Below are 14,927 nucleotides of genomic sequence, written 5' to 3'. Positions count from 1 at the left end.
GTTTATAAGTAGATAGCTCTAGTTCACTCGGCCAAAAAAGAGTCTGCAAAAGTCAGCGCATTGGTTCAGATGGTGCTGCAGTCTTCATTTTGAAGCTACATTTCTGTTCTCCAGAAGAAGAATAGGAATAGCACAGTTTGTTAGTTCCGCTTTTTTTTCTTCTCACAAGTAGGGTAACTCTGTTCGCAAAGTCTACACTTTTTCAAAGAGGGCGCCTCCGGATTTCGAGTGTCAACATGGACACGTGACTCCGCCTTGTTGTGATTGGCTGCAAACCACCCGATCACGCGATTCGAGGGCCTGAAGACAAACCCGTTTGTTTTTGAAGGTCACCGACCGAGTCGATCGGTTGGGCCACGATGGACTCTTTGCGCCCTCAATTTGGCTTGCCTCGATTACCAGATCGACCTGATGCGATTGCGTATGTGGGCACCCCCTATTAGTTCTGAGGTGGCCTGAGGACTGAAGAGTACCCCGTAAAAACAAAAAAAACAAAACAAAACAAAAACCTGTACGTGAACAGTCCTTGACACGTTTTTAAGCTTCTGGTTGAGCAAAACTTTCAAGTAAAGTTCAGCTGGACCTAGCTCTAGATCTACATGTTTTACCCCCGCACAGGGCAATCGCTCAATACAGATTCAGATGAGTCAAGACTGGCTAGCCACGTTTTGATTTCGGCTGAGTCAAGACTGGCTAGCCACGTTTTGATTTCGGCTAGTATATATTATATTTACTAGTGTATCATTTGTCAAGATGGCAATACCGCCAACTTTATGTTCGTACCAAGGTAGGCGGTATAGCGGGGTTTGACTGTTATTATTATTATTATTATTATTAGCGGGGTTTGACTATTATTATTATTATTATTATTATTATTATTATTGTTATTATTATTATGTATATTTGTATTAAAGGATTGACTGGCAACTGTGATCTATTCATTGCCTGATAGTGTCTTGTGATATGATGCGTGATGTCAATATGAAATTAATGAACAAACAATCTAATTAGGGCATTTGGTGAGTTTCTGCTTTCTTTCACTTTTCTTTCCTTTAACTAGTGGGCCAAATTTCACGCTTCCGGAATACTTCCATGTGCAAAACATCAACTGATAAGGGTTTTTGATCACTTCTGAAAGACTTCCCCTCAGGAGGTGTCTTGTGTTGCTTTAAAAAATGAAGACCGGTAGCAAAGATAAGCCATCCGAATGATAAGCCGTGCATGGCTTGGTTCCAAAATTAAAAAAAAACAACCCCAAAAAACGAACAATTAAGTCAAGTATGGGAAGCATTTTTTTATTTCAAGCGTAGTGAAACATGGCGCCTTCACACATTCAGATCACAATGTGTAAGCATACAACGTTAATTGGACATACATAATATATATACATTACATTATATATTATGTGTGTCCACTTAACGTTGTATGCATACACATTGGTATTTGAATGTGCGAAGGCGCCATGTTTGTAGCAAGAACAGAGAAAAGTACAAAATTAAAGTCTTCTATACGATGACTTCGCGTATAATATGAGGGGTATAGTATTTTGACTCCAAATTGGCCCATTAAAAAAAAATATTCTTTTTTGAAGATCGTGCGTATAATGGTTTTTCATTTTGACATGCTGGATAGAGTTCAAGAGTTCAACAGGCGTGACCTAGAACTAGTTTTCCCTTCCTCTTCGGACTGGCAAGCAGGAAAAAATGCCGGGACTAGAAGAACAACCTCAACAAGCCTTTTAATGTTGAGAATACTGGTCATTGGTCAATGGAAAATCCTATGTGGCTTAACTTCCACTTTGATATGCCTATCCTAGCTGTACAATGCACGTGTATTATTATTGGGGGGAAGGGGAGCATACTTCTTTTTCAATACTGCAAGGCTATTTAACGGACGGGACCTCCTAATTGAATGTCCGTCTCCGAAATGGCCAAGGAAATAAACAAAGAATGTAACTGGCTTCTGTTCTGGTCCAGGACTTCATAATTTTAAATAGAAATAGGTTATATTATTATTTTATCCGTTGTTAACAAAGTCTGAATGATTTAATATATCGTAAGAAGGTACAGAAGATTCGTCTTTCAGTTTGAACATTTCAATCAAAGAAAAAAAAAGACATTTTGTTTCTCTTCACGTGACAAAAAAAATCACCAGCTGTACTTTGTGAGCAGAACTTTCCCTTCAGACCAGATCATTTTCTTTTGGATACCTTGAGCCAGATTTCCTCCTGTGGATGAGTGACTAAACCAAAGAAAGGCTTCACCACCTGGTCATCCCACATGTTCACCTCAAACCTGTGAAAAAGAAAGAGATTTGAATCAAATCTGGTGGGTTAAAAATGCCTTTGCTCTTTTTAATTTTTTGAAAGCCATCTAAATGAAAATTGAAGACATTTGCACCTTTCAAGACCCGATTTATCACGATGTTCTACTTCGTCATTGTAAAGAATCTGACTTGTTTGGTAGGGTACTCAAAGTGTGACAAAGAACTAGATTGAGATAAGTCTACTTGTAAAAAGCTTTCTCACAATAGGCAAAAAAGTAAAATGAACACTAAGACTAAGACCTCTTATCTGAGACAGTATCTCTGAATTGACGAAGACATTGACAGTGACAATTACAATGACAATCTTTATTCATCTCGCAGGGAGAAATTTGTCTTGTAAATTGTGAATGAAAATAAATCCCCCACACCATGTGCATACTCGCCAAAATAATAGACAACGTTTCTCTTTTAAAATGTTTTCTTACTTTGAATTGAAAGCAATTGTTATAACGTCTCTCCAAGTAGTAGGCATAATGGTCTCAAGATTGTTAAAAAGTAACTTGACTTTAAATTTGAATACACCATTGCAATTATAAATCAATTTGGTTTCAAAATTGACAGTCTTGATCAAGACTTTCGTGGCCAGGGGTCGATTCAATAATCATGCCCTGACCGGATCATGGTTCGGTAAAAAGTCGAAGAATAAAAAAGAATTCCCCACAGCCATGAGTTTATTAGGAGTTAGTCCTCGTTACCAATTTGAGGTAGAGACGACCAATCTGATTGTAAGCTTATAATAATCAAGGCTAGAATCTGCTTTTGAGAGAAACCCCAAAACGAGGTGGAGAGGGTGGAGTAATTTTCTTGAGGCTCATTGGTGTTTTTATACAACTTATAATATCCTAGACCGGACACTCTCGTGCCCTCCGGTCATTGCAATCTGTAAAAATACTTTGCTGCTCTGATGCGCTCTAGAAGCGCACTAATGAAGGTCACAAAACCAGTTGTTTTTTTCAAGTGCACGTAGAATCTTTCCCTCCTTTCTCCTCATCTGGTTCCAAATACACGTAGAGTCAAATTGTACGCTCCATGGTGAACTAGAATTACATCAGAGTGCAAGGTCTTGGATTTTATCATACAAATCCATGATTTTAATCGATAAAGCTCACGTCTTTGGGTGCATTTGACGACTATGTTCCAAAACTATCGAAGAAAAAGCAGCGATTAATCGATCACGTAGACGCTTCATCTAAGGAGCATGTAACGTAGGACCCAAAGGTATAGTAAGTCGCCGTACGTAGTAACCAACACGTCCATGCGCATTTTCCCCACGACAGAGTCCAAACTCTCCTTGTCTAACTTTCCAAAGGTCATTCAACATGTTTCTCATTACACAATGGGTACTACGCCCCACACTCTGCAATGACCTTATAAAGACACCTCGCGCGTGGCTTTCTTTAATTGACGTCAACATGATATTAAGTGTTAAAATCAAAAGAGTGTAAGAGTTACTTCGTACGTCACGATGGATGGTTCAAATATGTCATTCACGTTCCTTTTGGAAAGTGTGTGACCGGGTGTTCATAACCGCACACATTGACGTTAAGGTCTGAAATACAACATCGTAACAATGTTATTGTTTTATTAAGTATGAAAGTCGAAAGTGGTTTTTAAAAAGCCCGCAATTCATTTCGCTATTCCGACGCCCCTACATTCGAGTCACCTTTCCATTTTTCGGTAAGACAAACAAAAACAAACAAGGAAAGAGAACAAATGATAAGATGACGTTCCAGGCCTGATCAGGGTCAGCTTCCCTACTGTACTTACTTCCTGATAAGGATCGCTATCAAAACAGTGGCCTCTTTATAGGAGAATTTATAACCAGGGCAAATCCTCTTGCCAGCAAATCCAAAGGGGGAAAACGCATACGGTGGATGGCCCTTGCAATTTTCGACACTGAAGCGATCAGGATCAAATCTGCAAAAACAGAGAGACAAGACAAACATTTACTGCACATCTATTATTATGATGAGACCTTAGAAAAAAAATGTTCCACCCAACTCTTGAAACCTAACACTATTTTAAAGGGATTAGAGATCTTTGAAGGTAAGCAATGAAATATTTAACTGAGGTTAATCAGGCAGATTTACCTTTGTGGAAAGGGCCACAGCTTTTCATCCTGCATGACAACACCAAACGCGTGAATCACTGGAGTCTGAAGTAGACACAAATAAAACAGACAGAAATTACAAATGAGAAACCTGAGAACCACATAAAGAGGCTATAAAGTGCCGCCTCAAGAGAGGCGAAATACATTGAAACATTGTAGCATCTATGCATACAATATCCTGTCCTGTCAATATGGGAATAAAGTCCACAATATTATTTCCATGGCCAGATTAATGTCACAACAGAAGTCTTTTTTAAAGCCCTTTTCTGAAACGCTTCACTATACTTCGTGCCTCAAGAATATCTGAGCTCTAATACACAACTCACTACTGGACAAATCTAAACTATCCAATCTTACATTCTTGGGAACCTTGTGTCCACCAAGCTCAGAATCGACGTCCTGGACCCGGGCGCCCCATGGGGCTACAACAGCACACCGCAGTGTTTCCTGGAGTACCTGGTGGAGATACCTGCAAACAAAAAATTGATTAAATTAACAAGTTGTAACCCAGTTCAGTCAATGTCTGGAAGATACGACAGCAACCACATTTCACAATAGACAAACGAGGGAATAAGATACATTGAAAAGACGAAGTAGGAGCACACCACGACAAATTAATTAAGCTACTCAAATTTTAAGAATGTATAAAGAGTGGTCCATTTATCAAAAGTTTCCTTGATATAAAAAGATATTCGTTGGGTACTAATTTTTTTAAATTTGGATATCTTATAGCCCTTCATAAGAAAGAGATGTTGAACAGACTCTGAAGACCACACAACGATAGAGCACCCATCAACTACCTGGGTGACTGGGCGAGAAAGAAGAGAACAAAAGCAAAATATTGACAATCCCCTGGGACATCTCGAGGTGTTATCTCTCGATCAGAGATTGACGTGTAATGACCCCTGATGGATTACAGCCGCAAGCTGCTCTCGTGCAAATTTGTCATATCATTTATTCATCCCAGTCTGTACTTCGGTGTGGTAGGTTCACATTGTGCGGTATCCAATCTTTTCCCATGTTGTCCACAGCATGCCTTCGAGTATTTCCTTCATAGTGGTCTAGTTGAGTTGTATGATTATATATATATATATATATATATATATATATATATATATATATATATATATATAGAGAGAGAGAGAGAGAGAGAGAGAGAGGGAGAGAGAGAGAGGAGAGAGAGAGAGAAAGAGGGAGAGAGAGAGACAGAGACAGACAGACAGACAGATAGACAACAGACAGACAGACAGACAGAGACAGAGAGGCAGAGAGAGAGAGAGAGAGAGAGAGAGAGAGAGAGAGAGACAGACAGGGAGAGATATGTATAGAGAGAAAGAGAGTGTGTGTGTTTTTTTATACATGTGTGTTTGTATGTGTGTGTGTGGTGATTGCCTCATCCCTACTTGTGCCTCTATAACTTCCAGTTTGTTTACCTCTTTTTCAGTTTCCAATTGATCCCCAATACCATGCCTGATAAGGCAATGGCAGCCCTCCCTTTTCAAAGCACCCTATGACGATCATGTACAAGTCAAGCAACAGTTTCTGAAACTTAACTATTGTTTAATAACTGACAGGGAGTAAGAAGGAAACCCTGATTTTTATTTTTTTTTACTAAACAATTGATTTTGGACACAAGAATGAAAAAATACCAGGGGGGGGGGGAGAGTTACCTTCGTGGTCTAGTGGTTACGGTGTTCGCCTCTCATTCTATAGGTCCTGGGTTTGAAACCCAACAGCGACGGAAAATTTTCTTCTCTAAAATGTTCCCCTTTCCCCTCCTTTCCTGCTCACTAATCAGGATCTGTCGTCTACTTTCGTTTCCACTTTCAGTTCCATCCCCCACCCCCTTAAACCTCCTCGGGGCCCTTGTAACGTTTAATATATAATAAAGACACTTAGCATTTCACGTTAACGCCAACAATGATATAGCGACTGTAATATCACTAATTTCTATGGCTGAATTGCTCATGACAGTTGAGGCTAAAGCATTTTCCCGAACAGGATGCTCAGTTCAAACAATTTTAAGACTGAGTGAAAGAAACAGTTTAAACAGTGTACAGGTTTTTAAAAAAGCATTTAGAGTTGTATTGGTGTAGTAAGCAGTCTGTTGAGCACAAATAACTATATTCCACCCCACCCCCCTTCCCAATTAAAAAAAAACAAATTTTAACAAAATTTCGAATAAACAGTTTAAAACTTAAATGTTTCTGGAGATAATATCTTCACACTGACATTTCTAAAGTGAGACACTTAAATGAAAAACGTTTCAAGGATTGTCAGTGTTCTTTTGGTTGGATTAAGCAATTTAACTTTAAAGAAGGTAGTATAATTTAGCAGCGTTCCGTTCATCAACAGTTTCCATGCTATAATAAGATATTTACATAGTTCTAGATACTCTATACTGACTCTCTTTAAAGAAAGAAGAAGAAAATGAAAAAAAAGAAAACTATAATACGTCATTAGTTTCAAAGTTAAGAGAACAGCATGTGACAATGATTAGCGGTACCTTAGCTGGCCATAGTTGGAATCAGTGATGACGTCTTTCTGGCCTAAGACTTGGACAATCTCCGAGTGCAGCTTGCTCTGAATGTCAGGATGAGTGGCCAGGAAATACATGACCCATGTCAACACTGTTGAGACACCAAGTACGTTATGTTAGGGATTTTTTTTCCTTTACTCTAGTGACTTCTGGTATCACTCCCGTACACAAGTTAGAGAATCACAGTCAATGCGGTGTGCACAGTGATTTAAGTCGTGCTTAGCAATAATTTTTACTGTTTATACTCTGTAAAGCGAAACAAAGTTGCCTATTGCGAATCATTGTGGGATTTCCTATTCAAGTGAAGTTTTAGATAAATTTGTGATTCACCTGTTTATCTATTTGTCTTATTTCCAATGCAGATTGTGCTCGTGTAGACCTAGGAAAGAGTATTTTTGCTTCTGAAAGCTGGAAATTATAAAACAAGTGTTTTAAAGAAATTGATTTCTGAACTGAAAACACTCCTGTCAGCATACATGAATAAGAGAACCTGGAAGGAGATACATGTACCATGTTGCGGTTGAGGAATCCATAAAAATCAACAAAAACCAAAACATAGAGGTAACCCCTTTAAATCTGGAATTACGGTATAAGATTTACCCCAAAAGAGCATATCAAATAAGCAATATCACAGAGCTTCTGCTTTAAACGCCATCTTTAATAAAGGAAAGATGAGTAACAACAATCTTCAAACAACCCTGCATACCCATAACAATTCCTCTCCCCGTTTATCTTTTGCTTTCAGCCCCACCCTTTGGGTATTCAAAATTTCCAACAAGTAGTAAATGCACCACAGTCAATTACGCATTTAACTAGTATGAACAGGCTGCTCTATGTGGAGAAAGATATACAATGAGACCAAGTTCACAAGTAGCAAAGACATTTACCGTTAGCGGTCGTGTGAAAGGCCGCAACGAAATAGGTAATGACATCAGAAGTTGCCACATCCTCATCTGTTGTGGACTGCAGGATGACATCAACCAGGAGCTGCTGGTCTTGGACCTTGTTCTGTCGGTGTTCTAAGACCTTCTTCACCACCGCATTAATGCACCCGAGAGCTAGACGAGAGCGAGAAACCCGATACGATTTTAATCCTCCCCAGCCAACAACAACAAAATATAATAATACCAACAAACGAATACACAGACTTGACTTGAAATAATCTTCCTGTTCTTTTTCACGTTTCCTTCAATGAGGTTAACATTTTTATTTGGGATCGAAATTCGAACAAGCCTCAATATCATTCTGGTTGTGTTATAACCAATGCTTAGACCAAGGTCTATCTTCGACCATTATACTACTCCATTAACCACTCGACATAAAATCTTTGTGATAATTATGATTTCTAAAAAAAAGTAGATCTTAAAATGTATTTATTACGCATTAGATTGGTTTTAAAAGTCTTCTACTAATTTCCTCAATTCATCAACTGAAGCAAGAAGTCACGATTAAGCAATCTTTTTACAGGGGCTTAGATTGAAGATGAAAATACTAGTAAGGGTGGAAGAGTATCAAATTTTCAATATTTCATTTCTTTAGAAATAAGAGGGAAAGAGGGGTTGGGGCAGAGATCCCCCAAAGTGCACGAAGCCTACCTTCTGTAAATGACTTTTGTCTTGCGCTATTCTCACCAAGAAGGTCGGGATCTGTTAGGCGGCGTTCCAACTCACCCCAAACCTGACAGTTCGAGAAATTCAATTAACGACATCAACTTTTAAAACTCCAACAAACTATCCAATGTTACTAAATGTCTTTAGACCAAAGAACAAAATGAAACCAATGTCCAACGAATAAGTGCGTACATAAACACAACCAAGGAAAAACACAGGTTAGCTTTTAATACGAACACGACGATACGGACGTATTTAACGCAATACTTGTAAAAGGTTATCAACGGACCCTTTACCCTACAAGAACCGTTTTTACTCATTTTTCGTCCCTATTTTCTTAAACTTTGCATTGAAGAGGTTTTAAAAAAGAACTGTTGTAATAAAAAAGGATATTTGAATGCCAGCCTAACATCGTCGACTCCGAAAAAAAACCCACATGAAAACAATTTCTGTGCTATCCGCTATTTAGTTTTGTGCAGAAAAGTATTGCTATATCCACATCTACGAGAGAGAGAGAGAGAGAGAGAGAGAGAGAGAGAGAGAGAGAGAGAGAGGGGGGGGGGAGGGAGTGGGAGGGAGGGAGGGAGGGAGGGAGGGAGAGAGAAAGAGAGACAGACAGACAGAGAGACAGAGAGAGAGAGAGAGAGAGAGAGAGAGAGAGAGAGAGAGAGAGAGAGAGAGAGAGAGAGAGAGAGAGAGAGAGATCCTTCAATTTCGAATGAATCATGAAACAAATGACTCGCAGATTTCGTAATTTATTCCTTTTATTATAATCTCTGCTACCACATGTTTTGATTAAATTTTTGAACTACATTGTGGACATACTATGCCCCCAATCCTCTCCCCCCCCCCCCCCAACATTCAACTTCCAAACTCCCCTCCCCCTCCCTCGCTCGAAAAAAAAAAAGATAAAAGATAAACAAATTAATTAACAGAATAACATAGTAAGATATAATAAAATTATAAAGAAATGAAAACTATTGTTCTGTTATTCTAGAATATTCTTACCGTCTTATAGGCAGTAAAGATACTCTGAACTAGTTTTTCATCATGGAAACTGTCTCCCATCAGAGTCAACAAAGTAATGCGAAGTGAAAATGATGCCATGTCCTCGCCAACAGGTATGTGGTCAGTCTCAGTTTTGCTTGACCATTTCTTCGCGACCATTTCAGCTACCTAATGTACAAAGTAGAGATTGAAAATCATTCAAGGGCTAGGAATGTTTTGTAGGTGAGGGCAAGCTAGTGCATTGTGGACGGTTGGTGTGATTAATGTTACAAAATATAGATTTTCCGTTGAAATACACACAATTTAGTAACTATGACTGCTCAATCTCAAAATCCGAGACTACCATTAATGATCCATGTCCAAGACCCATGTGACGGTCGATTCATGCCCATCGAAGCAAAGGCTTTGATTTCCATATCAGTTACAAAATGAACATTGAAAAATGATAGAAACAAAAATCAAATAAAGAAAAGAGGATGGGAGCAATAAATGATGATTTCCCATTAATTACAACCAGCACAGTTGCTCCAAGAATATGAAGTAATTAGTAAAATCCATGATATACGTTTGAACAGGAAGAAGAAATGAAGACCATCCTGCGCCATGCATACCTTATATGATATAAATATGTCTCCATGGTATAAAGTTGCATTTCAAACGGTGCAGAAAATGTATTAATGGCTGTCTCACAAACCAAATAAAGTGGTCATCATTTCCCCAAAGGAATCAAATTCTAATTCATGGTTCGGCTAAAAGATATACAAAAGAATAGAGCTTAACCGAGTCACTTTCATATGCACCTGTTCTCATGTGTCTCTACACTGCACGTGGAAAGATTCAAGAGTTTGAATATTTTCAAGTATTGGAAGATAGAATGAAGCATAATTTTTAGTCAGTTTAGGTTGGAACTCTGGTTGAAGGCACAAACATCCTGTGTGAGACAATTATTACTTGAGAGAAACAACAGAAAACGCAAGTAGTCCTTTGTGGTGAGGGCAAGTTGGACCCGATCTGGAAAGCACAAGCACAAACGCTCCACGTCTTTGCACCCTCTCGTTTTCTCCTCCTTCACCCATTTTCAACACAGCCCTCAAAATTAACCCAAAGCATTTATCGAAATGTACAAATTTAGAAGTTTATTAAAAATAAACAAACAAACAAACAACAGTAGACAACTAAAACGGGTCAAGGAGTTTGAATATCCAGGCAGCATTTGTTCTCAAAATGGGTCCATGCACAGAGAAATATAAGTGAGGACAAAAAAATCTCACACCATCACCCATCAGCTTGCACCCCTTCAATCTCATCCAAATATCTCCATCTTATCAATTCAATATTTATACCGACATAATGCTACTAGTGCAGGACCCGAACATTAAGTAAAGGCCATGAAAGTAAAATCACTACAAGTAAGCGAGACGAAATAAATGTCACCATAAAACCCTTATCACCACAAGAAGAGACAGACACGAGAAATGAACATGTAAGAGCAAAACTATCGACACAAATTCCTGCCTGAATTTCAGAGAAAAACATAATAAAATGGTTTGGCCATCTGTTATGACTGTCATATAGCCAGCCAGACTCGGAAGCCTATACCATCAGGTACCCAGGCTATACAGAAAGAGGTAGGCCACGCAAAAGATGGATCGAGGAAGTCAAGGAAAACCGGATATTGAAAGAGCTGCAGAGTTGGCCTACCTTAGAAAACTGCTCTCTCCTCGACGCTTAAGGGCAACAGAGGATAAAAAGTCAAAGTAAGTAACAAAACAAAGCCATTAATAGTGACGCCACAGTACGCGCAATTGGAAATAAACTGAACATGAGCAAAAAGTCCATTCATTTATCTGTTTAGTTTCTTCAGGAAAAAAACAACAACAAACAAACACACGCTATCGCTTTACCTCTTGAAATTCCGATAAATACTTTTTGAGACTTTCGTGAGAAAACATCCTGTCGTAAGTCTTTCTTCTCCTTCGTCCTTCAGAGCCATTGGCGTACATCAAAGAACTGCTTCCTAATAGCCCTTCAAAGGACTTAAACAGCTCCGCTGAAACGGAAACATTATTATTGAATTGTATTTCGGAATTACCAGGTGTCTATGATTAAAGACGACTCATTCAAAGGGAAATGACTCTGTCATCTTTGGACCAGCATTCACTATGACGAACAACAACAAAATCAACCCACGGTTTCATTAGAAATATGAAAACTTCTTAACAATCAGCCATAATGTGTATTTGTGCAATGAATGGAAAATTCTCTTATAAATCTGACATTGCCAAATAAACCCTAGGAAGGTAGTAGGTAACTAGATTATATTTGATGACCAATTTTATGCAGACAATCTCGAATATAATGCGACTGAACATTTTGTAAAACCCAGTCAGTGGCTTGTTTCTGGACTATGCAACATTAAATTTCAACTTATGGACTGTTCAACATTAAGTTTCATTTTCTCGGTTATATTTATTTCCTGGGTAGTCTAAGTAGATTATCTGGCAGTATAAAAAAAGACTCACAAAAGAGACAATCGGCGAGGTTCAAGTTGGGGGAACGCCGTGACCACCCATTTCTAAGCTTTATGGTTATAAGGTGTTCCCCAAATGTTTCATGCCATCATATAAGGACCATTCTTTATGTGTGAGGTGTGACCACATACTGTGGAACCAAGCCGCCTCAGCATTTCTCCCCAAACTTTCTCACAACTTTCCCAGAACGATGAAATGTCCATCTGATGTGACAGAGTGGTTTTACCGCCCTTGTCCTGAAACCAGAAGGGGCCGGTTCTGCCTGTGTAAGGGAACAATTTTAAGTGGCAAAGTTGTCCATTTTACTCAAATTTGGTAGAAATTTTAAAAACGTTTTCTTTTTCTTTTTTTTTTTTTCTTTTTTTTTGGGGGGGGGGTGTTTTAACGCATATGTTTTTTCTTCTTCTTCTTCCTCTTTCTTGATAATAGCAGCTAGACTATCAGTTCAATGTCATGCACAAACTGTGTAGTCCGCTTCAAATCTACGAGACTGCCATAGAGTTTTCTCTCAAGGGAAGTCACATTCTTCCACGTCTGGGTATGAAGGGTGGCGTAGCGCGAGGAGTGCTGAAGGATATGGTTGGCATCCTCTTGGTCGTGTCTTCATTCTCAGATCGCGGACTCTCCCACTTTTAATTTAGTGCGCATATTGTGTTTGAGTATGTTGTGGCCACAACGGAGTGGAAAGATGGTGACCTGGTCTGCTCTATTTAGCATGTAGTAGGAGTCACGTCTGTTGTGTTTAGGGTGGGATCTTTTCCATTTGTTTCTAAACGCAGATTTTATTGTAGATTTTGACTCTGAGAGATCCATGTCATCTACGAATGTATTGATTTTCGTCGCATTAATAACTCGAATGTCTTCTTAGATAAATAATATTGATTATTTGAAGTTTTCTTGCAATTGGTTCTCAGATGACAAACCTATTGCCTTTTAAAAGGGTCCTCTGTTTGAAGAAATACCCGATTCGTTTCAAAACGTTTGGTTATTGTTCAACATACAGCTTTTAAACTAGTAATAACAATAACTTAAGTCAGAAAAAATAATAAACTGTTTTGCTGTAAAACTCTAGCATAATTTCTAGCTCAGAGAATGAACATAAAAACGGTATCAAATACGACGAGAATGTGCTACTTTAAGTTTGTTCCAGATACATTTACAAAGAGCTGCTGGATAGCGGACCACTTCAGTAAATTTGTAAAAGTACTTTGTCTTAATCAGTCATTATTACAAAGTTTAAAAAACAAACAAACAACAACATAATATGGTTTCATGTGGATACTTCAGATGTTCTATGATATTAGGAAACCAAGCAACCAATCGAGCAATAGCAGCTGTGTTCTTGTGTCTTCTGATTCAATACACGTATTACACGGCCTCTGACTCACAGTATTGTGACTGAAGTATTGCTGGTTAGATGTCATTGGATTTGATACATTTCTTCTACACTTAGACGGTCCTCAATTTGAGAAGTAAGAAATAATTACAAGTCAAAGTATTTTGATGTATTCTATATCCACCTGTACGAGTGTTTACATCTGACAACAGCCTACTGTTTTTCTAAAACTGTAGTAAAAATAGATTAGTTGCGATACAATTTGATGTCCTGAATGAAATGTTAAACCAGTCAGGTCATAGACAATTTAAACTCAGAAAATGAAAGACTTACCAGGTCTGTCAAATACATTGGCATGGGCTTTGAACAGTTCAGGTGAAGCAATGCTGACAACATAGGTCTGTCCCCACCAGAAACCAGCAATGTCTCCAAACCGGCTATGTAGGTCAAGCAGAAATTCATGCAGACTGCCTGTACGAGCGATATCACTGAGATTGCCATCTCTGAAACAATAGACAGATTTACAAGGTAAAAAGTTGTAATCATTGACATTTCATTTCCTGATGAAGCATAAAAGAGCACAGTCGTAAAAAAGATCAGCAATGGGTGTGGGTTTTTTTAAAACGTGATTACTCGCAAATCCATTTTTACATTTATGCAGCATTCCTTGTTATTTGAAGTTTGAAAGAGTTGTCACTGGACAGTGGGAACACCTATGCTCACTAGCTTTCGAGTCAGACATGACTCTCTCGTAGTAAAAACGCCAGTTGTTCTCCTCGGGGTGTTCCAGTGTCTCACTGAAGCGGACATCTTTCTTAACCATCGTGTAGACTCAACAGTTGTAATATCTCTCTATTCTTTGTGGATCAACAACTGTGGTGAAGGAGTTAGACTTTTGCTGTCACACGCATAAGACCTGAACTTAACTTACCTATGGTGAGAATGTAATTTCTCTTTGAGTCGTTCGAATATACCGGTCTTTTCCCAGGGACATTGTATCCCTCTCATGGGCCCTGACAAGCTAGGTCGAAGCCCATTCTCTAAATGATCTAAACTGTGTCGACGGGACGTAAAACACCAATATATAGCAGAGTTTTGTGAAGATTTTAAATAGGTACAGTTGAAACTCCTGGTATAGTTTTTTACTCACTCAATACTTGATGGACCGAGGCCAGGTATGGTGGAGACCTTCTTCGTGCTCTGAAATATAAATATTGGATTTAACAATTATATAGGCTACGGTTAGTCTATAAACTCTGATGTAAATACTAATGGCAAAGTACTGATTTCTCATGTAGAAAATTCAATTGCTGATGAAGGCTCAAGTAAGTTTTCAAATTTCGGGTACCGGTAGTCAGGGGCGAAGCGTCTATATAATCAAATAATCACTGCTTCCCTTCCTAATTTTGAAACATTGTCGCTGTCAAATTCATCCATAAACGTAAACCTCTTAAATTAAATGTCAAAA

General features: G+C 38.6%; 1 protein-coding gene across 1 annotated transcript in view; it reads right to left on the bottom strand.

Annotated features, from left to right (window-relative positions):
• Window positions 1-988: 988 nt before the first annotated feature.
• The window catches only part of LOC101863867 (cytochrome P450 20A1), an 18,094-nt gene continuing 4,155 nt past the window's right edge, over window positions 989-14,927 (bottom strand). The window contains exons 2-12 of the mRNA XM_005090833.3: window positions 14,610-14,659; window positions 13,793-13,962; window positions 11,497-11,642; window positions 9,593-9,760; window positions 8,570-8,651; window positions 7,862-8,032; window positions 6,942-7,065; window positions 4,793-4,904; window positions 4,416-4,480; window positions 4,093-4,242; window positions 989-2,294 (exon numbers count right to left, since the gene is read on the bottom strand). Of these exons, the coding sequence (XP_005090890.1) occupies window positions 2,192-2,294; window positions 4,093-4,242; window positions 4,416-4,480; window positions 4,793-4,904; window positions 6,942-7,065; window positions 7,862-8,032; window positions 8,570-8,651; window positions 9,593-9,760; window positions 11,497-11,642; window positions 13,793-13,962; window positions 14,610-14,659 (1,341 nt within the window). The 3' untranslated portion in view covers window positions 989-2,191. The remainder of the gene's footprint in view (window positions 2,295-4,092; window positions 4,243-4,415; window positions 4,481-4,792; window positions 4,905-6,941; window positions 7,066-7,861; window positions 8,033-8,569; window positions 8,652-9,592; window positions 9,761-11,496; window positions 11,643-13,792; window positions 13,963-14,609; window positions 14,660-14,927) is intronic.

This window comes from Aplysia californica, unplaced genomic scaffold (assembly GCF_000002075.1).
Source record: "Aplysia californica isolate F4 #8 unplaced genomic scaffold, AplCal3.0 scaffold00022, whole genome shotgun sequence".
In the NCBI taxonomy this organism is placed as follows: domain Eukaryota; kingdom Metazoa; phylum Mollusca; class Gastropoda; order Aplysiida; family Aplysiidae; genus Aplysia; species Aplysia californica.
This window is presented reverse-complemented; position numbering and strand designations above follow the sequence as displayed.